The sequence below is a fragment of the Megascapheus bottae genome, chromosome 3 (genome assembly GCF_031878675.1).
Source record: "Megascapheus bottae isolate mThoBot1 chromosome 3, mThoBot2.hap1, whole genome shotgun sequence".
NCBI lineage: Eukaryota > Metazoa > Chordata > Mammalia > Rodentia > Geomyidae > Megascapheus > Megascapheus bottae.
In genome coordinates, this window is record NC_143511.1 from 82,840,577 (window position 1) to 82,863,262 (window position 22,686).

Below are 22,686 nucleotides of genomic sequence, written 5' to 3' on the forward strand. Positions count from 1 at the left end.
TTAAGTTGGAAAAAAAAAAAAGCACAATAAAAAGGCACACGCTACAAGGGGCGTCCTTAGCTGGTGCCTGTGTACACTGCTCTCTCTCACCTTGTAGGCGACACTGTTAGACGAGTCCACGATGACAAACAGGGGCTTCCTTGTGAAAGGGTACAGGTCTCCAGGATGAAGGCTGTAGAAATAACAACAACTGTGAGGGATTGCACAACTATGACAGCCAAGGCTTAGAAATCCTGATCCATGCTCCTCTTAATCACAGTGCTGGGAGAAAACCAAAGAGTAATTACGGTGAGAACAAAACATGTCTATATTTACTGGGACAATCTAAGTGGGTTGGCCTGAAAAACTGTTGAGAGACCATTATTATTCAAGAATAGGTAAGCTAGCTACTTAGAAGGATGAGATTGAGAGGATGATGATTCTAAGATATACCTTGGGAACAAATTTTTTGTTTTTTTCCCTGTCAGTCCTGGGGCTTGAATTCTGGGTTGAGCTGCTGTCCCTGAGCTCAACTCAAGGCTAGTGCTCTGGCACTTTGAACCACAGTGCCATTTCATTTTCTGGTGGTTAATTGGAGGTAAGTGCCTCATGGATTTTCATGTCCAGCTTTAAACCATGATCCTCAGATCTCAGCCTCTTGAGTAGCTAGGATTACAGGCATGAGCCACCGATGCCAAGTTTTTGAGAGTATATCTCAACAAGTAATCTGGGTGTTCCGGTGTGGGCCTGTCATCTTACTTACATTGGTCTGAGAAAAGTAAAACCCTATTCCAAAAAATAAGAAAGAGCTAGGGATAGCCAGGCGCCGTGGCTCACGCCTGTAATCCTAGCTACTCAGGAGGCTGAGATCTGAGGATGGAGTTGAAAGCCAGCCCAGGCACTAAAGAACGTGATACTCTTATCTCCAATTAATACTGGAAAATGGGAAGTGGGGCTGAGGGTCAAGGGGTTGGGTGGTAGCCTTGAGCAGAAGAGCTCAGGGACAGCTCCTAGGCCCAGAGTTCAAGACCCATGACCCACAAAGAAAAAAAAAATCTGGGGATGTGGCACTAATGGTAAGGATCTGACTGGAAAACATAAAGGCCTGAGTTCAAATCCCAGTACTGCGAAAAAAAAAATCGAAGCAAAAGAGAAGTCTACATACTTAAAAATGAATAAATACATAACATGGAGCCTTCAGAAGTCAGTACATAAGCAAATGCTATTGTTTCTTTTTTTCTTTTAAAATTTTTCTTGAGACACAGTTCCAGGCTGGTTTGGAATTCTCTATATAGTTCAAACTGACCTCCTGCCACAGCCTCCTGATTGCTGGGAAGTACATGCTTGGAAGTATGTCTCGTGTGTGTGTGTGTGTGTGTGTGTGTGTGTGTCACTGTGCATGTGACAGTCCTGGGGATTGAAATGAGAGCCTGGGCGCTGTCTCTGACCTTTTGTGCTCACGGATAGTGCCCTACCACTTGAGCCACAGCACTAACTATGAGGACTAGCCTTGAGTAAAAGAACTCAGGGACAGCTCAAGCCCAGAGTTCAAGCACCACAGCTGAGGAAAATAAATTACATATAAATGAAACCATCCAGTAATTTTTTTTTGGGGGGGGGATGTCAGTTGTGGGGCTTGAACTTTGGGCCTGGGTGCTATCTCTGAGCTCTTCAGCTCAAGGCTACCACCCTACCCCTTGAACCACAGTACCACTTCTAGTTTTCTAGTGGTTAATTGGAGAGAAGAGCCTCACATTCTTTAGTGCCCAGACTGGCTTTAAACTGGATTCTCAGATCTCAGCTTCCTGATTAGCTAGGATTACAAGTGTGAGCCAAGTTACCAGCTGAATAGTTATCATAAATGGAATTTTAGATACATCACTTTTTGGTGCTAGTTCTGTACACAGGGCCTTCTTGTGCTTCTTAGGCATGTTTTCTACCATTTGAGTCATGCCTCTGGTCCATTTTTGCTACAGCTATTTTTTTCAGCTATGATCTGTTTGTACTGAAACTTCCTACCTAAAGCCTTTGGCATAGCTGACATTACAGATGAATGCCATTACACACAGCTTAGTTGACTTGCTACATTTTTGCCAGGGCTATCCTTATGATCTTCACAGTCGATGGCTCCAGAGTAGCTGTGATTATATGAACCATTCCACCTGGCCCCGTTTTTATTCATAATTACCCTTCTCTCAACTAGAGACATTTTAGGCACAATAACAGTTTATGCAATGTGAAGGTACTTTTCCTATAAATCATATAACTAAGTAAATTCATGCTCTATCAAACCAACAGAACTATGTACTCAAAACTTTATACTGGCTGGAAATGTTGCTCAGTGGCAGAGCACTTGTCTTGCATGTGTAGGGCTGTAGGTCTGATCATCACCACCACCACTACTAAATCCCAAAGTTCATATTAAGGAAAAAAAGTTGACATATTTGCTGTTCTTCAAGTTAGAAAAAAAATTGCTGTTATTCCTAATGAAAGTAGAGTGCCAAATATATAATAGATACTCCAAAAATCTTTTCTCAGTGTAGTTCTAGTTTTCTATGTTGATCTGACACTGCTGGCATCTCAGTAAGTGTTACTAACTGTGGTCGAAGAGAACCATTCCCGTAGCAATGAAAGTCTCTGCTCCACTTACTGTTTTGAAAGGAGGGCTAGGATTCTTGCAACAGAGGAGACATAGCTACATACCAATGCATTTCCTTGTGAGACTGGTTTCGTTTGTGGATTGCATCTCCATTTATAACGTCCCGGTTGCTGTTGGTAAGAACACCTCCAAAGTCATAAGGGCCTATCAAAACAAAGGGAGAATCCTAGAATTCAGCTGGAGAGTAACATGGATCTGATGATATTCAGATGCAAAAGTATTGAAGGAATCTCTCATTATACAAACTGGAAAATAATTACAAAGCAGTCTAATTATTTTAAAATCTAACATTTTAATTTAATGCAATATTTAAATGATTTCGGCATGTTGCTTATTTCAACATTTAAAAAAATCATTTAATTTTTCATCAGTTCTTCAAATAGTATATAATGACAAACAAAACAAGAATCTACTGAGTCCCATGAACCTGGGTAGTAAAAGGGATGTTCAAAACGACTTCTACAATAGAAGCAAAATTTAAATGTCTCTTTTAAACGAAATTACTTTAAAAAGAGAGTTGCACACTGATATCTTAATCTTCAAAATAGTGTGCAAATATGTACATATGTGTACACATATACACCTCCTCTGTCTCTGTCTCTACTTTTCTAGGCTGGTTTTGATCTTCTGGGATCAAGAAGTTCTCATGTATTTATCAGACCTTTTGGCTCTAATAATGTAATTTAAATAAGCTAACTGCAAAATTTAGAGAAAAATATTAGTGGAATGTGAAAATTCTCAAACCCCCAAAATTCCTCCCCCACCTTTTTAAAATCAGTGACAGGGCTTGAACTCTGGGCCTGGGTGCTGTCCCTGAGCTCTTCAGCTCAAAGCTACCACCCTACCCCTGGAGTCTCAGCCCCACTTCCTGGCTTTCTAGAGGTTAATTAGAGATAAGAGTCTCAGGTTCTTTAGTACCTGGGCTAGCCGACCCTCAAATCTCAGCTTCCTGAGCAGCTAAGATTACAGGCGTGAGCCACCACGCCCGGCAACCCTTTGTTTTTAAGAAATGCATCACAATATTTTAGTGTGTGTGTGTGTGTGTGTGTGTGTGTGTGTGTGTGTGTGTGTGTGTGTGTATTCCAGTCCTAGGACTTGAATTCAAGACCTAGATAAGGTCCCTGAGATTCTTTTTCTCAAGGCTAGAGCCACAGCTCCATTTACAGCCTCTTGCTGGTTAACTGAAGATGTGAGTCTCATGGGCTTTCCTTTCCTGTTTGAGCTGACCTCAAGACACAATCCTTAGTTCTTAGCTTCCTGAGTAGTTAGGATTACAGTGTGAATCACCAGTACCCCACTTATCCATGATAATTTGAAATAGTGATCAATATGCTAAAAAAAAAAAGGGGGGACCCAGAAACTGGTTGCATGTTGGAAGACACAGAAATAATTGTTTATAAATAAAATCACTAATTTTTTAATGCAATTTTAAAGCAGTTAAGAATGTGCCTTATTTGTAAAGCAAGAATTGATGTATACTCCATTAAGGCCTCACTGCAATGAAGACTATGGTGGTTTATTGTTTTGTTTTCATTTTAACATTTTAAGAGAATCTGTAGTCATGCAAGGAAGATGGCAGGGACATGCGTTTTATAAAGGAATGCAAATTTCAACAAACAAATGAGGAGGAAAATGTTTAAAATGTTAATTTTTTTCTCCAAAGATTTGATTGCCTTATTCACATTCAAGTTACTAATCTATTATGACCCATTTCTAGATCTAAATATTCTGGATAGTTTAAGATTTTTTTATTCTGAAACAGCATCCCAATATTCCACAGACTGAACAAAAGAAAATAAAGAAAAAAACAAAAGCACTGAAAGTGAGATCATAACAAGGACTTGAACTTTCACAGTTACAAAAGTACACTGATTTCTACAAAGACTTTCAGCCATGATATAGCCGCTGACCAGAACCCCGAGTTCACTAGAGGCTCACAAAAAATTCAATGTTGTTTAGCTCATAGCTGGGCTTGCTTACTCCCTCACCCTTTTCAACTTTAAAACACAAAACTCCATACATATGTATCTGATTAAGATGCTCTGAACAAATTTGATAGTGAAGCACGTATTTCATATATGAATTTTCTGATCTTTATGGGCTTCAAGTGTAATAGTTCAGCAAACAAATTAAGACTGGAGTATCTGCAAGATTGCCAACTTGATAAGCAAAGCAGCTTTTAAATTTGGAAGTCTGTTTAGAAAGCTTGAAATGGTCTGTGGGCTCTGGGCCATCGTCTTGTAGAAAATAAAGACAATTCAAGCCCTGCTCACGATGGGAGCATTCCTTTATTGTACCTTCACTATCAGAACGACCTGTGGGGAAAACGCCAGTGGCTGACAGGTAAATCAGAAGCACACTATTGGCAGGCAGCTCCTGAAATTAAAGAAAACCACATACACAAAACAACAAACAGGAAAAACAACACAGTTTTATTTACAGGTCAGGACATTTTAAAGTTGTGAGGAAAACAGGAACGTAACTTAACATACTGTTGTTACTTCCTAAAAAGTCTCCCGGTTCTGACTGAAAATCACTTAGCAAAGGTTCACTAGTAACCTATAATGGGAAACGGTTGCCCACAGCTGGGAAAACAGTCTCTGCTTCAACACCCCTCTCACCCCACCCCTTAGAGTCTATTCTCTGAAAACTAAGAATGGAAAACAATGAACCAACAGTTGATCTAAAAAACAAGCTCTCCCCTCCACATTTTTATCGAAATAAACTTCAGGAATTCCTGATTTTCATCATCCATTTTTTCTTCTTTTTCTTTTATTGGAGATAAGATCATATACATTGGCTTCAAACTCAAACTCTTTCTACCTCTGGCTTCTAAACTATTCAATTACAGGTATGCACCACCATTCCTATTCTTCTTCACAATCCTTCTACCACTGCCTTCTGAGTTCTGGAATTATAAAAATGCACATCTCTCCTGTTTACAGAGACTGTGTCCGAGGGCTTTCTGTATATGAGACATGCTATACAATCGGCCAGTTTCTTAGGTCTTCACTGACAAACCTAGAGTGGTCTAGTGATCCAAACATGGTGAAACAACATTATGACACCATAAGCAACTTTCATCCTTCAGATTGCTGTGATTCAGGTCGCTGTCTAGAGGCAGCTGTCCATGTCATATTTTACCGGACCTCTTGACTCCACAGCTGAAGGGTGACTCTCAGATTTCACCAAGGACATCCTTTTCCCCCAGCAGAAGATAGTACTAGACCACACATACCTTAAAAGATGCTGCTAAAAATGTATACAGCTGGCTGAAGGTGGGTTTGTAGAGCAGATACTTGTGGGGGTTTTCTCGCCTGGCAGGCTTGTCAGCTGATTCCTATATTTGCATAAAATAACAACAGACATACAAACTCTGTTTGACAGATGAGTTACAATGCCTTATTTTCCCCATCCTCTCTGTCAAATATCAATCATTTTGCTCACTATAACTTTGCTTTATGAATTTCTCCATGTCTCATAAAAATGAACACTTTCATTCATACCAATCACCCCAAGGGAAAGCAGAACACAGGTCGCAGCTCACCTGCATTCCTGGTTTATTCATTTGAGAAGCTAAATTCATTGGCTCGCGTTCCAGGGCTTGTAACATCCGGAACATGTCAACAGTCAGTTCACTAAACTTAACCTGCAAGAAAAAAAAAAACAAGAAACAGCGCTGCTGGTGTAGTTTGGGAACTTGAGGTCTTCAGTCACAACATCACTCTTGGGTTTCATGTGTACTTAATGATGTTAAAGGATTTGGAGGGCTTTTTGGCTTGGTTTTTGTGCTGGTATTGAGGCGTGAACTCAAAGCCTTATGCTCTTAGCTTTTTCCCTCAAAGATAGGACTATAGTTTGGGCTTTTTATTAGTTAATAGAGATAAAAGTCTTGTGACTGGGCTTGCTTCAAAGTAATAGTAGTTTTTTCTTTTTCTTTTTGTCAATATGGGACTTGAACTCTGGGCTTTGAACTCTTCAGCTCAAGGATGCCGCTCTACCCCTTGAGCCACAGCACCACTTGCAGTAATAGTAGTTTTATAAAGCACCTGTTTGCATGAAATCTACTACTGTTGTATATATGTATCTGGTACCGGTTCTGGGGTGTGAACTCTTTTTGCTCAAGGCTAGCTCCATACTTCTTAAGTCACAGCTCCATGTCTTGCTTTTTTGGTAATTATTAGAGTTGCATGGTCTTTCCTGCCCATTTAATTCTACTTTTATAGATGTCAATTTTTTGGCAAACTTGTGTCCTACTGTCTCTATTAGTTACATTTCCCCCTCCCCCCCCCCCTCTCTCTCTCTCTTTCGGTTGTGGAGCTTGAACTCTGGGCCTAGGTGTGCTGTCCCTGATCTTTAACACTCTACCACTGAGCCACACCATCACTTCCGATTTTCTGGTGGTTAATTTGGAGACTTGGAGATAAGATTCTCACAGTCTTTTGTGCCTGGGCAGGCTTTGAACTGAGATCATCAGATCTCAGCCTCCTGACTAGCTAGGATTACAGGCATGAGCCAGAGACGGACAGCTCGTTTCTCATTTTCTAAATTCACTTATATTGACTTATACTGTACTGATTCTTCATTTGCCTAAAAACATATGATTGAATCCCTGTAATTAGACATTCCAGGTGAGCTTTCTATATTAAGGTTTATGCCTTTCTTTTGCCGAGCATAAATGTGGGAACTGACCACCCAAATTTATTCAGAATCTGAATTTAGGGCAGTGTTACCATTTTGATAAAACACAACCCATCTTTCCCAACCCTGTGTTAGGTCCTGGATTTTCAAGTTTGAGGAAAATTATAGGCATATATTCAAGATAATAAAAAACAAATTTAGAATTATGGAATTATAATAATTACAATGCTAAAATCAGTGATAAAGAATAAATCATAATAGTAGAATCATACCCAAAGGCAAAAAGATACAGGATATACATAAGGTAAGATTTTCCACAAATGCCTATAAACTACTCATCTCTCTCATTCTTTAATGTTTTTCTAATTGGAAAAGTCATATTTACATCTTTGGCAAAGTTTAGAAAGTTATAAAGAAGAAAATAAACTCACTTATAATTCAGTAATTCAGAAATAAACATTTCTGATATTGGTAAATATCTTGATAGTTTTTTTCTGTACATACATCTATACTGACATTCTAACATAGGAAATTGTTTTGTTTACATGTTTTCATAATAAGATTATTTTCTTATATTATTAAAATTCTTTGTTCTTTGGAGGCCAGGAATTTGGCCTAGTAGTAGAGTGTTTGCCTAGCATGCAAGAAGACCCAGGTCTGATTCTTCGGTACCACCTACACAGAAAAAAGCTGGCAATGGTGCTGTGGCTCATGTAGTAGAGCTCTAGTCTTGAGAAAGCTCAAGGACAATACTCAGGCCCTTAGTTCAAGCCCCAGGACTGGCAAAAAAAAAAATCTTTGTTCTTGGAAGAAAGCAAGAATAGCCTATAAACACAGGAGAAAATGCTCAACACACTCCTAGCATAAAGGAAATGCAAATCAAAATAACATTGAGATTCTCACCCCAATAAGATAAGTCAACCTTGCTAGGCATGGTGGCTTACGCCTATAATCCTAGCTACTCAGGAGGCTGAGATCTGAGGATCACAGTTCAAAGCCAGCCCCAACACTAAAGTCACTAAAGTCCATGAGACTCTTATCTTCATTAATCACCAGAAAACTGGAAGTGTCCCTATGGCTCAAGGGGTAGGGCAGCAGTCTTGAGCTGAAGAGCTAAGGGACAGTGCCCAGGCTAAGAGTGCAAGCCCCACAACTGACAAAAATAAATAAATAAATAAAAAAGATTTGTTGACTTCAACAATTCAAACAATAACAAATGCTGCTGGGGTGGGGTGGTAGGGAAAAGGCAACCCTACCATACTGTTGGTGGGAATGTAAACTAGTACAATTACTCTACAAGACAGATTGGAGACTCCCAAAAAACTGAAACTAAGCATAGCCACCCATATCACTCCTGGGTATCTACCCAGAGCATTACAAATCAGGATATAGTAAAGACACCTGCACATCCAACCTTATTGCTGCATAATTCCCAATAGCCATGATAAGGATATAGCCCAGATGCCCTATAATAGATGAGTGGATCAAAAAATGTGGAACATATACTCAGTGGGAATTTACTCATCTATCAGAAAGAATAATATGCTATTTACAGAAAAATGGCTGGGCCTAGAAAAAATATGCTAAGTAAATCATGCTCAGAGAGACAAAGGGTACATGTTTTCTCTCATATGTGGAAGTGAGATCTAATATACAAACATACATAACATAAATAGGGTTATATGCATATATATAGAAAAGAACTGAATAAATAATGGTATAATCAAGGGAAGAGGCCAATAGTGTAACTCCTTTAAACAACTAACTATTTAATAAAATAAATACCAGGAAGCAAAAACATGTTTGGGTGGGGAGGCAGTAATGAGACGGAGGTACACAAATGGAAGAGGGCACGCAAATATATTTACTATATTCAATGGGCACTATGTAAAAACTGGAAGATAGGGATGGCATGGGGAAAAATGGGGAAGAACACATTGTACTCATAACCTGACTGAAACCTTTTTGTAGAACATGTGTATGTGTATATATATTTACATATAAATATGATATACAATAATATATAATATATATTTTAAAAATTCCAGGTGAATCACTGAAGTAGTTATATATTCCATACATGCACATAATATAATTCATTAACCATTTCTTCATAGATGGATATTAGGATATTTGCAGGGGGAGAACTCTACGATAATCAAAATGCTTTTGCAAAGCTAATTTTAAGCATAAATCCCTTTGAAATGCTTTACCTGATTGTTACAATTACCAATAATGAGTGCATCAGCCAAAGACAATTGGCCCACAATCATGCCCTGCTCCAGCAGTGGGGCTCCTGTCTCAGCAAGGCGATTAGATGTGATAACGATGGTGTTATCATCATTTAACACCATCACCGGATCTGCCTAAAGAAAAGAGCAGGAGGTTAACGGCAAGACAAAGTATGAGTAAAAGTTAATTCTTCTTCCTGACATCATATACATGCAAAAACACATGTCACACTCAATACTGATAGTGAGCAAAACCTTTTCTTAATTTAGTTTTATTTCTTATAGTATTATAAATTAAACCCATGCCCTGAATATGTGAGGCAAATTTTCTACTACTAAGTCATAGACAGCCCTGACAATTCTGCAAAAGAAAGAGAAAAAGAAAATCTAGCCATAGCTAGGTGCCTGTGGCTGAGGCCTGTAATCCCAGCTCTTTGCAGTCATGATTTGAGACCAGCCTAGGCAAAAGATCACAAAAACACAGCTCAATAGAAAAACCTGGATGCTATATTCCTGTGCTCAGTCAGTAAACATATCCAGGCCAGACCAGTAACACCCTATTTCAAAAGCAGCCACTGTAAAAAGGACTGGAGCCATGGCTCAAAAGGCAGAATGTCTACCAAATAAGCATGAAGCCCTGAGTTCATATAACCTAGGCTTGCCGAATAAACCAAACTGACCTCAATGAAAGCGGCTACTTCCTGAAGCACCAAGTTCCATTCCACTTGATCTTCTGTATTAAAACGGTGAGTATAATCCTCTATTTCATCTGACAACTCCTGATATTAAGATATCACAAAGAAAAGTATTTGAAACATCCCATAAAATATATGGCTACATGATAATCTTCTTAATATACACTATTATACTTAAGAAGTTTCACTACTCGGAACACCCAGTTCCAATTACCATGGAAAAGACAGAATGAAAATTGCACTGGCTTGTTTCAAGATCAAAAACTGAAGAAGGACATGCACTAAATTTGAACTTTCGAGGTCTACTCCCCAGTCAATGCTATGTGAGCAACCAATCTATTGGTAGAAAAGTCTGAGTGGCATCTGTACTGGGGCTTGAACTCAGGGCCTGGGCACTGTCCTTGGACTTTCTCAAAGCTAGTGTTCTACCACTTGAGCTACAGCACCACTTCCAGCCTTTTCTGTATATGTGGTACTGAAAAATTGAACCCAGGGCTTTGTGCATACTAGGTAAGCAACCTACCACTAGGCCATACTCCTGCCCCCAATGGAGTGATGTCATATGTTTGAAGATAGTCTTGTTAATAACTAGGATTGAGAAAGACAGAGAGGTATACAGAGCTACTTCAGGTATGCTGAAAGACTGTTCTTTCTTTCTTTTTTTTTTTTGCCAGTCCTGGGCTTGAGCTCAGGGCCTGAGCACTGTCCTTGGACTTTCTCAAGGCTAGAGCTCTACCACTTGAGCCTCAGCACCATTTCCGGCTTTTTTTTCTATGTGGTACTGAGGATTCGAACCCGGGTCTTCATGCATGCTAGGCAAGCACTTTAACCACTAGGCCAAACTCCCGGCCAATGCACTTTTTCTTCACCAAACCTTTCCACTGTCTTCTCCTAAACTAAGGATCTTCACTGCTGCTTGCAATTCCTAGCCTATCCATGGATAAGGTGTAAAATGTAAAACATGCAAGGGATGGAGATAGTCACTTAAGAGTAGTCAAATGTGTTTGAAACACAAGCCAGGAAATGTTCTGTCACAACCTTGCAGAAGTAATTATGTTTTAAATCTAACTGCTCTTTGATACACAAATAGAGCACATTTGTCATAAGGCAGCACTGGGCTCAATTCCTAGAACACACTTCGAAAAATTGAACTAGCCAGGCATAGTGGCTCACACCTGTAATCCTAACTACTCAGTAGGCTGAGATCTCAAGGTTCAAAACCAGGCTGGGCACAAAAGGACCTGAGACTCTTATCTCCAATTAACCACTAGAAAAAACAGGAAGTGGGGCTTGGCTCAAGGGCAAGCCTTGAGCTAAAGAGCTCAGGGACAGTGCCCAGGCCAAGTTCAAGCCCCATGACCTCCCCCACACACATACACAAAAATTAACTGCAAATCTACAAATAATCCATATATAATTAAGAGATTAAGATGTGTTAATATCCTAATATTAACTAATATTATATATATTAATATTAGATATATTATATTACTATCCAATACTTAGGAGACTGAGGCAAGAGGATTGTAAGTTAGAGGTCAGCCTGAACCTATCTTTAAAATGAAGCACACTAAGCTGGGCGCTGATGGCTTAGGCCTGCAATCCTAGCTACTTAGGAGGCTGAGATCCGAGAATCAAGGTTCAAAGCCAGCCTGGGCACTAAAGTCCATGAAACTCTTATCTCCAATTAACCATCAGAAAACGGAAAGTAGATAGAGGTAGAGCAGCAGCCTTGAGCTGAAGAGCTCAGGGACAGCGCCCAGGCCCAGAGTTCAAGCCCCATGACCACAAAAAAACCCTAAACAAACCCTAAAATGAAGCACACTTACCTTTACCAGATCCTTTACAACATCCATTTTGTTGAGAAGAAGACAAACCACTATAAATCTTGCATAGTATCGCAGCTTCTTAACTACCAACTCAGGTCTATCGTAGAGAAATGAAAAATTGCTCATTAGATAAAACATAATATATGATTTTTTGATATCTGAAACCTGTGTGTGTGTGTGTGTGTGTGTGTGTGTGTGTGTGTGCGTGCGTGCGTGCGTGCGTGTGTGTGTGTTTATGCCGGTGCTGGGGCTTGATCTCAGGACTTCAACAAGACTGATGCTCAACCAACTACCTGAGCCACATCTCCATTTCTGGCTTTATGGTAGTTAATTGTAGCTAAGAGTTTTGTGGCGTTTTCTCTCCAGGCTGGTTTTGAAACACAATCCTAAAATCTCAGCTTCCTAAGTAGCTAATTACAGACATGAGCCACTGATGCCTAGCATGAAGGAACAGTAATTGAAGGAACTTTGATAGAGGACGATGTAAGAGAACAACAAAGAAACAGGAGGGGAAATGTGACTGGAGCATTACACACAGAACTGTGTCTAGTCATCCCTTTCTACAAGGCTGTACACATGCAAGGGACCTGAGGGTATTCTTAGAAGGGGCTTTAAAGGCCGGGAGTTTGGCCTAGTGGTTAAAGTGCTTGCCGAGCATGCATGAAGACCCGGGTTCGATTCCTCGGTACCACATACATAGAAAAAAGCCGGAAGTGGTGCTGAGGTTCAAGTGGTAGAGCTCTAGCCTTGAGAAAGTCCAAGGACAGTGCTCAGGCCCTGAGCTCAAGCCCAGGACTAGCTAAAAAAAAAAAAAAAAGAAGGGGCTTTAAAGAAGTTCATTTAGGGCCGGGAGTTTGGCCTAGTGGTTAAAGTGCTTGCCTAGCATGCACGAAGACCCGGGTTCGATTCCTTGGTACCACATACATAGAAAAAAAGCTGGTAGTGGTGCTGTGGCTCAAGTGGTAGAGCTCTAGCCTTGAGAAATGTCCAAGGACAGTGCTCAGGCCCTGAGCTCAAGCCCCACAACTGGCAAAAAAAAAAAAAAAAAAAAGAAATTCATTTAGCTGTATAATTCAGCACTGTCAACAACCAAGTATTCTCTAGAAAAACAGGCCAAAGGTTTGTTTTAGCTGGGCACTGTTGGCTTAGGCCTGTAATCCTAGCTACTCAGGAAGCTGAGATCTGAGGGTCACAAGCCTAAGCCAGTCCAGGAAGAAAAGTCCACGCCACTCTTATCTATAATTAACCACCAAAAAAAGAAAGAAAGAAACCCAGAAGTAGTAGAGCACTACCTTGAGTAAAAAAAGCTCCAAGACAACACTCAGGCTCTGAGTTCAAGCCCCAGGACCAGCACACACACAAAAAAATCCCCAAACCAAAAGAAGAATTTTGTTTTCTTTCATTGCTAAAAAATATATAACAGCTGAGAGTTGTTAGGAGTGGAAAGAACATACAGACTCCTGTCCCTCAACTCTTTCTTTCAACCATTCGTGGAACCCTAGAAACAAACACTCCTGCACATCCCGAGTTCTTCCCTCAGTTCATCCTTCTCTGAACACTGTGATCAGTGCTCAGCCAAGGACGTCTGGGACCCGATTAGAGGACTATCTTCTGAGGGGAAATTAGCATGCCTGCTCTTCTCCTACCTAAGCACCTAAGAGGATACAGATTTGTAATATAGTGTTCAATAGATTTCTGCTGGAAATCAGTAAGTTCCACATGATTCTTTCTGAGGCTATAAAACTACATAAACAGGAAGGAAGTTACAACACAAAATTCAAGCAGCTAGAACCAACGTTGCTCTAGTCTCATATAACAGTTGTTACAGTTGTCAGCAGGCTTTTGAAAATAAAATTACATAGGTTAATGAGAATAAAGCTAATTCACTAAGCCTCACTCTGGAGTTGTTTCTTTTCTATGAAACTTGTAAGACGATCTTTTTTTTTTTTTTTTTCCTCTGTCCTGGGGACTGAACTCAGGGCCTAAGCACTGTCCTTGGGCTTTCCTCAAAGCTAGTGCTCTACCACTTGAGCCACAGCATCACTTCCGGCTTTTCTATGTATGTGATACCAGGGAATTGAACCCTGGTCTTCATGCATGCTAGGCAAGTACTCTACCACTAGGCCAAACTCCCAGCCCTACCCTCTTTTTTTTTTTTTTTTAAAAGCATGGAGATACATACCTGTCTTCTTTATTGACTTGGGAGTAATATGATCTCTGTCTGATTGCAGAGTAGAAGGAGAAAGCCTCATTAAGATAGCTGGTCTCAGATGTGCGTAAGCTATGAGAAAAAAAAAAATATGACCCAAACTGAAACTACCCACCATGAGAAACACTTGTTCTATGCTACTTATATCTTTCTACATGGGGAGATGGATAGGAATAAACGACTTAATATTAAGTTAGCAATGCAATAACATCACTCTTAATTTGTATAACAATAAAATAACAGTAATAATAAGCCAGGGATAATGAAGTAGTTACATCTATAATCCTAAATTCTAGCTATGTAGAAGCTGAGATGAGATGGACTGTGGTTAAGGCTAACCTGAGGAAAAAGTTAGAGAGACCTCATCTCAACTGCTAAAAAAAGTTAGGCATGGAGGTACATACTAACTAACTTAGCTATACAGGAAGTACAAATAAAATCATATTCCAGGCTAACCTGAGGTATGCAAGATCCCATCTGGTAAAATAAAATAGAATGATAGGGGGCCATGGCTTAAGTGGTAGACTAGCAAATGCAAAGCCCTGAGCTCAACACTTACATTGAAACAAGGAAAAATAATAAAAAATATTTCCCTCATGCTCCCAAGGAAATTTATTATTTTTTTTTTTGCCAGTTCTGTCTGGGGCTTGAACTCAGAATGTAGACACTGTCCTTGAGCTAGACTATGCCTCCAGTACCCAAGCATTTTTTTATGCCAACTAAAGCACCTATCATTCTCATCATCCTACAAAGTGACTCTCCAGAGAACATTGGACTTGGTTACATTTGCCCCCAGGGCAAGGACCTAATTCATGGCACTGGAACCTTGGCCCATTTCTTTAGTATTTTCTTTTTCAAAGCTCATAAAAGGACTAAATGTACTGATCTATGATTTTGGTTCTTGGTTTAAAATTTATAGATTGTTTTTTGATACTGGGGTTTGAACTCAGAGCCTCATGTCTGCTAAGATAAGTAGGCATCAGCACCTACAGTTTTGTAAGGGATTTTTAAGAACATATTCTTCCCAGGAAACTGATTTTGATGGTGGACATTTTAGACAGCATGCCAAACATGAAGAAAGATGAATCACTTCCCTTATCTTTTAAATTGTGAAGTAGTCCAAGCTTTCGGTACTGTATATGTGAAGTTACTTTGTGATTAAGATTTAGATTGCTAAAATCAGCTAGATTTAGAGTGTTAAATGCCACTCTTCCTTGACTCAAGGGTAGGCATATAGATGTGATTGTTCCAGGGATGTAATCAAAAAAATACTTTCATATAGTGCATACCATATTCATATTGAGTTTTGAAGTATTCTTCCAAAAAGCAACCACTAAAGCATGAATGTGTGCATCCCATCAAGACATTAGCAAAGCCATAGAAATGAATTCATTTGCGCTGGGTGTGGTGGCTCATGCCTATAATCCTAGCTGTTCAGGAGGCTGAGATCTGAGGATCGCAGTTTAAAGCCAGCCTGGGCACTAAAAAGTCCATTAGACTCTTATCTCCAATTAACCACCAGAAAGCTGGAAGTGGTACTGTGGCTCAATGGGTAAGGCAGTAGCCATGAGCTGAAGTGCTCAGGGACAATGCGCACGCCTAGAGTTCAAGCTCCACAAGTGACCAAAAGACAAAAAAAAATTCATTTGATATTAACCATGTATCAAAAAACAAGATCAAGCCAGGTGTGCACCTATCTACTCAGGAGGCTAAGATCTGAGGATCAACTGGTTCAAAGCCAGTTGAAGCAAGCAAGTCAGTGAGACTTTTACCTCCAATTAACCACCAAAAAAGCCAGAAGTAGAATTGTGGCTCAAGTGGTAAAAACAAGGAAGCTCATGAATAGCATCCCAGCCCAGAGCTCAAGCTCAAGACAGGCTTACCCATGGGTGTGTGCAGGCATGCACACAGACACACATGTGCACACTTGCTCACACCACACACACACACACACACACACACACACACACACAGAATTCCTTTAAGTCCGATTAAAGGAATTGTTATTTCCATGGAGCAAATATAACTGCTTGCATTATGGAAGGCTATTTCCTGAAGCTGCCTTGAAATCTCATTTGAAACAGATTTCACTTATAACTCATTATCTAGCCCAGAACCAGTGAGTATATATGAGACCTTGGCAGGCAGTGTTGCAATCAGAGCAATGTTTTCGTCTTCAAATGTGTAATTTACTTACTAGTAGTGGTAGTAGAGCTGCCCAATCTTGGAAGCAATTTCACCTATTTGCCATCGCTTCAAGCCATACCGATTATCTAGGACTTGTCTGTTTTATACAGGAGACAAGAAAATAGAAATAAGCAACTATAAATTTTAAAAGTAACCAAATCTGTAAAGTCAACAGGATAAAATAGCATGCAATTAGCAAAGCTTATGAATTTCTCATGAGATTTCAATCTAATTGTTCAACAAGATTAAAAGCATTTATTAAATATCCTTTTAAAAATAAGTTGGGATATAAAAAGGAGTCCTTAGGCTCTGTTTATTCAAATTAGAAACAATATCTCTTCCCCAAATAGCTGATCAATAAACAGATACATTCCTGAGTAAACTAGAGATCGTTTTCCCATACTAGTTAACATAAGGATGCAACAGTGTCTCAAAAAATTAGATAATGAAAAAATTAGACATTAACAAATTTAAAATCTTAAATAAATGGAGGAAAAAAGGATTCATTCTTATTTGGCCCATGATCATGAAACTGGGACTTTAAAAGTCCCAAGATAAAAGTACTGAGATAGTTAAAGGTGAAAACTTGCTATAGATGGGCCTTCACTCTCCCTTAAAATTCCTTCAAAGTTCCTTTACCGATGTTGCTGCTGGAACTTCCAGAGTTTGGTGTAAACATCAAAAGTTCTTCCAAAGTAGGACTGCCACTGCTTCTGTCCATATTGTGGCAAATCTCTGTAATAACAAAATGCATATATCAACCTCATATCTCTTATCCTGTTTGTGATAGTAAAAGACTTGAAGGACTTAAGGTACTTGAACTTAGGTTTTCTTTTTTTTTTTTTCTTTTAATGTTACTATAGCGGCAATATACAAAGGAGTCACAGTCACATAAGTCAGGTAAAGAGTACAAGGTCACCCCTCCTTCACTCTCTCCTAGTTTTTCCCTCTTCCCTCCCATCCCTACTCCCAAATTGTTCAGTACATTTTCTTTTCTTTTTTCTTTTGTTTTGCTGGTCCTGGGACTTGAACTCAGCCTGGACTCTGTCCCTGAACTTCTTTTTGCTCAGGACTAGCTTTGCCTCCACTTGAACCACAGTGCCAGTGCCACTTCCAGCTTTTTTTTTTTTTTTTTGCCTGTCCCTGGGCTTGAACTCAGAGCCTGGGCACTGTCCTTGGATACTTTTTGCTCAAGTCTAGCCCTCTGCCACTTGAGTCACAGTGCCATCTCTGGCTTTTTCTGTGTATATGATACCAAGAATTGAACTTGGGGCTTCCCGCATACTAGGTAAGCACTCTACCACTAGGCCACACAGGTTTTCTTAAAAAAAGAAAAAACAAAACAAAGTAGGCTGGGAAGGCAGCTTAGTGGTAGAGTGCTTACCTAGCATGCATGAAGCCCTGGGTCCAATTCCTCAGTATCACATAAACAGAAAAGGCTGGAAATGGTATTGTGGCTCAAGTGGTTGAGTGCTAGCCTTGAGCAAAAGAAGCTCAGGGACAGTGCCTAGGTCCTGAGTTCAAGCCACCGGGCTGGCAAAACCAACACCAAAGCCAAAACAAAAAGTTAATATTGTTGGAGCAAAGATAGTTCTACAGATCAAGGACATATTCTTCCCTAAACTTGTTCTCCTTGCCCTTCGCACCTATTCCTTCGTAACTGTTCCAGCACTCTTTGTTCTCCCTGGTGATCATATTTATACCCATTTATACTGATAGCTTCCAGATGTCTGCTTTCAGCTAAGATCTTAGTAGTTTGGAAATCTGCTGTAGGGAACGTATCTAGGCATGAGTGTGAAAGTGATTTACTTTTCTCAATGATTCTACCCTGTTTTTTTTTTAAAAACATACACGCCCCCTGTCCTTTAGAAGACAAATAACTTACTAGGCACTGGTGGTTCACGGCTGTGATCCTAACTACTCAAGAGGCTGAGATCTGGGCAGCAAAGCCCATCAGGTTCTTATCTCCAATTAACTATCCAAAAAAAGCTGGACGTGGAGCTGTGCCTAAGTAGTAGAAGGATAGTCTTATGCAAAAAAGCTCAAACACAGTATCCAGGTCCTGAGTTGAAATCCCAGGACTTGTGCACACACATGCACACACACAAAGAAAACAAATAACTCTAGCTCATGAACATGGGCTTAGCCATTGTTAATTCTTTGCTAATGACACAGAATGAAAAGTTCTCTACACCATGTCCAGAGAATAGACTTTGTATGGTTTAACATTTTCATTTCTCCTTTATGTTTCCCTCCAACAAAAGCCATGTTTAATGAGCCTTAGGGATTGTAGACTAACATGGGAGCCAGAAATAAATCTATTGCAGTAAGTCACCAACATTTGGTTATTTGTTACAAATGCCTAATTTGCAAAACTGAGTGAGTACTGCCATAGACAGCAGGAGTAAATTACTGCCATGAAAAACACATATCCTATGTGACACTAGCATTGAGATTAGGAAGCAAGGATGGGAGCAAGCACCTGAATGTGCAGAAATCAAACTACAGGCAGACAGTGGGACTAATGGTTTACACAAAGAAGTCAGAAGCAGTATAGTACCGGACTTGGAAGCACTTTATCAAAACAGCACTAGAAAAAAAGATGAACTCAACAAAGGAGTGGCTAGAATCATATGATGGTGAAGAAATATAATCCACAAGACTGAAAGATATAGACACGGATAATATTCAGCTATAAAAGACATAACTGAGCTGGGCACAATGGTGGTGGTAGACATCTGCAATCCCACAGAGGGGAAGGCCAAGAGTGGGAAGACAGGAGAATGCCAGATGAGGTCAGCCTGCACTCCACAGTAAGTTGCTGCCTCAAAACAAAAACAAAAACAAAAAGACATCATGAAGAACTGTTCACTATTGATGCACTAAAGACTCATGCTCCTCTTCAGGCCCATAATCAGTTATAATCTGTAAATAAACTGAAAGTGATCCAAATGCATTCTTAGTATGGGGCAGAAGAGATCAGGAACTGGACATTGGTGGCTCATATGTAATCCTAGCTTCTCAGGAGGCTGAGATCTGAGGATCTGAGATCCTGCTGGCCCAGGCAAGAATGTACCCAAGGCTGTATCTCCAATTAACCACCATTAAACCAGAAGTGGCAATGGCTGTTACTCAAAGTGGTAGAAAGCTGAGCAAAAAAGCTCAGGGACCACGCCTGTAATCCTAGTTACTCAGGAGGCTGAGATCTGAGGATGGTGGTTCAAAGCCATCCCAGGTACTAAAGACTGTGAGACTCTTATCTCCAATAAACCACTAGAAAACGAGAAGTGGGAGAAGTGGCGCTGTGGCTCAAGGAGCAGGGCAGTAGCCTTGAGCTGAAGATCTCAAGGACAGCAACTGGCCCGGAGTTCAAGCCTCACAATCAACAACAACAAAAAAAGCTCAAGGACAGAGCCTAGGTCCTAAATTCAAGCCCCATAAACCAAAAAGAGAGAGGAAGGGAGGAATGAAGAGAAGAAAACAGGAAGGGAGAATAAGCATTTGGTTGTCTTCAAGAGGCTTGACAAGCTGAAGTAGCTGTCATTAAGGCTAGTCTCAAAAATGTGTGGGTTTGGCTATTGGTACAGGGAGCTAACTTGAAAAAACATAATCAACTGCTTTTCATGACTTAGACGGCCAAATAATCTAAAGTCGCAGCAGTCACTCATTGATTATAGTGTGGCATACTTTTCATCCTACTTCTCAGTTGTCAGCTCTTTTGTTTTTTAATAAGTAGTTATCAAATGTGTCAATCTTATTTTTATGGTTAGTGCCTTTTCTGTCTTTTTTACAGAAAATGAACCATCTGATGATATTTTCAAATTTAACTCTAAACCAACCAAAACCAGTTTCAGATCTATGTAACAAAATTATATTTGAATGTTAGTTTAAATGTGTGTGTGTGTGTGTGTGTGTGTGTGTGTGTGTGTGTGTGTGTGTCTGTTTAAAACAGTTTGACAGATCTGGAATTAGGTTTCAGTTTTTCTGATTGGTGTCTCAGCTTTTCATTTTGTTCTGTTTCCTATTTATTTATTTATTTTGTCTGCCCTGGGGCTTGAACTCAGGGCCTGGGTTGAGCTTTCTCAAGGCTAACCTTCTACCTCTTCCAGCTTTTTCTGTGTACATGGTACTGAGGAACTGAATCCAGGGCTTCGTGAATGCTAGGCAAGCACTCTACCACTAGGCCATACTTCCAGCACCTCACTAACATTTTTGTTTATTACTTTAGCTTTATAATAAGCATTTTTTTTTAACCAGGCACAGTGGCTCACGCCTGTAATCCTAGCTACTCAGGAGGCCTAAGATCTAAGGATCACAGTTCAAAGCCAGCCCAAGCACTAAAGACTAAAAAAAAAAAAATACATTTTTCTTTTTTCACCAATCCCAGGGCTTGAACTCAGGGCCTGACACTGTCCTTGGGCTTTCCTCAAGGCTACTGCTCTACCACTTGAGCTACAGCAGCAGTTGTAGCCTTTTTTTGGCGGGGAGGGGAGGTCATGGGGCTTAAATTCTCAGCCTGGGCGCTGTCCCTGAGTTCTTCAGCTCAAGGTTACTGCCCTTCCCTTGAAGCACAGCCCCCACTTCCCATTTTCTAGTGATTAATTGGAGATGAGTCTCTTGGCTTTGTAGTGTCTCCCTTAATTATAGGTGTAAGCCAACACGTTCAGCCAGTTCTAGCTTTTATATGTATGTGGTACCGAGAAATCAAACCTGGGTCTTTGTGAAGGGTAGCAAGCATTCTACCACTAGACCAAACTCCTGGCCCTAGTTTTTTTTTTTTTTTCTGTGTATGTAGTACTGAGGAATTAAACCTGGGTCTTTGTGCATGCTGGCAGGCACTCTACCACTAGGCCAAACTCCTGTCACTCCCCCCTCACTTTTTTTTTGGCCAGTCCTAGTGCTTGAACTCAGGGCCTGAGCACTGTCCTTGGACACTTTTTGCTTAAGGCTAGCGCTCTGCCACTTGAGCTACAGTACCACTTCAGGCTTTTTTTGAGTATGTGGTATACGTGGTACTGTGGAATTGAACCCAAGGCTTTATACATGGTAGGCAAGCACTCTATCTCTAGGCTATACTCCTGGCCCCATGTTTCTTGTTCTTATGGAATGAACTGGCTATTTCTAGTTCCAGGTGTTGTCATATGAATATATATTTTTAAAAAATCAGCCCATCAAAGTTCTACCAAAATATATTTATGGAACACAATTAGAACCAAATTGATAGATCATTTGAGAAGCTGACCATTTTTCTTAAGTCTGAACATCAATAGAGTCTCATAACTGATGTTGAAAATACTTTCATTAAAAATATTATAGATCTGAGCTGGGTTCGGTGGCTCATGCCTATAATCCCAGTAATCTTAGCTATCAGGAGGCTGAGATCTGAGGATCAAGGTTGAAAGCCAGCCTGGGCACAAAAGGACTCTTATCTCCAATTAACCTCTACAAAAACGGGAAGTGGAGCTTGGCTCAGGGGGAGGCAATAACTTGGAGCTGAAGAGCTCAGAGACAATGCCCAGGCCCAGGGGTAGGGTGGTAGACTTGAGCTAAAGAGCTCAGGGACAGTGGCCATGCCCAGAGTTCAAGCCCCATGACCCACACACACAAAAAAAATTATAGCTCTGTAAAGATCTTCTATTTCTTGGTTCATATTACTGCAAGCTCTTGTATATTTTTTTGGTCAGTGGTGGGGGCTTAAACTCTGGCGTTGTCCCTCAGCTCTTCAGCTCAAGGCTAGTGCTCAAGGCTATCATGTTGAACTACAGTGTCACTTCTGGTTTTCTGGTGGTTAGCTGATAAGAGTCTCATGGACTTTCATGCCTGTGCTGGCTCTGAATCGTGATCCTCAAATCTTAGCCTCTAAGTAGCCAGGATTACAAGTGTGAGCCACCAGTACTGGCACTCTTGAATTTGTATTACTTTAGTGAAAGGTATCACTGATGTATACTAGGTATCAAGGTATCACTTGTATACTATTTAAATAATTTCAAAGCTGTTCCTAAAAATAAATAAAAGAAATTGTAAAAGGAGGCAATCTATGGAAAGATTTCAACAAATTTCTAGAATAATAATGTCAGCTGAAATTATTCCACAGGCTCATGCCTGCAGTCCTAGCTACTCAAGAGGCTGCCATCCACAGGATGGCAGTTTGAGAACAATCTAAGTAGAAAAGTTTCAGGCCACAGGCATAGCAAGTGGTAGAGTACCAGCCTTGGAAACACTGCCCCAAGTTCTAATCCCAAGAATCAAAAAAAAA

The 22,686-nt window shown here is 40.2% G+C and overlaps 1 protein-coding gene across 3 annotated transcripts in view; it reads right to left on the reverse strand.

Moving 5' to 3' along the window:
• The window catches only part of Scai (suppressor of cancer cell invasion), a 104,227-nt gene that overhangs the window by 15,365 nt on the left and 66,176 nt on the right, over nucleotides 1-22,686 (reverse strand). For all 3 annotated transcript variants that reach the window (XM_090330627.1, XM_090330626.1, XM_090330628.1), the window contains 11 exons: nucleotides 17,070-17,165; nucleotides 16,441-16,527; nucleotides 14,217-14,315; nucleotides 12,035-12,131; nucleotides 10,191-10,289; nucleotides 9,493-9,645; nucleotides 6,186-6,287; nucleotides 5,877-5,978; nucleotides 4,936-5,014; nucleotides 2,683-2,782; nucleotides 91-172 (listed from right to left, as the gene is read on the reverse strand). In XM_090330627.1, the coding sequence (XP_090186753.1) occupies nucleotides 91-172; nucleotides 2,683-2,782; nucleotides 4,936-5,014; nucleotides 5,877-5,978; nucleotides 6,186-6,287; nucleotides 9,493-9,645; nucleotides 10,191-10,289; nucleotides 12,035-12,131; nucleotides 14,217-14,315; nucleotides 16,441-16,527; nucleotides 17,070-17,165 (1,096 nt within the window). The remainder of the gene's footprint in view (nucleotides 1-90; nucleotides 173-2,682; nucleotides 2,783-4,935; nucleotides 5,015-5,876; nucleotides 5,979-6,185; nucleotides 6,288-9,492; nucleotides 9,646-10,190; nucleotides 10,290-12,034; nucleotides 12,132-14,216; nucleotides 14,316-16,440; nucleotides 16,528-17,069; nucleotides 17,166-22,686) is intronic.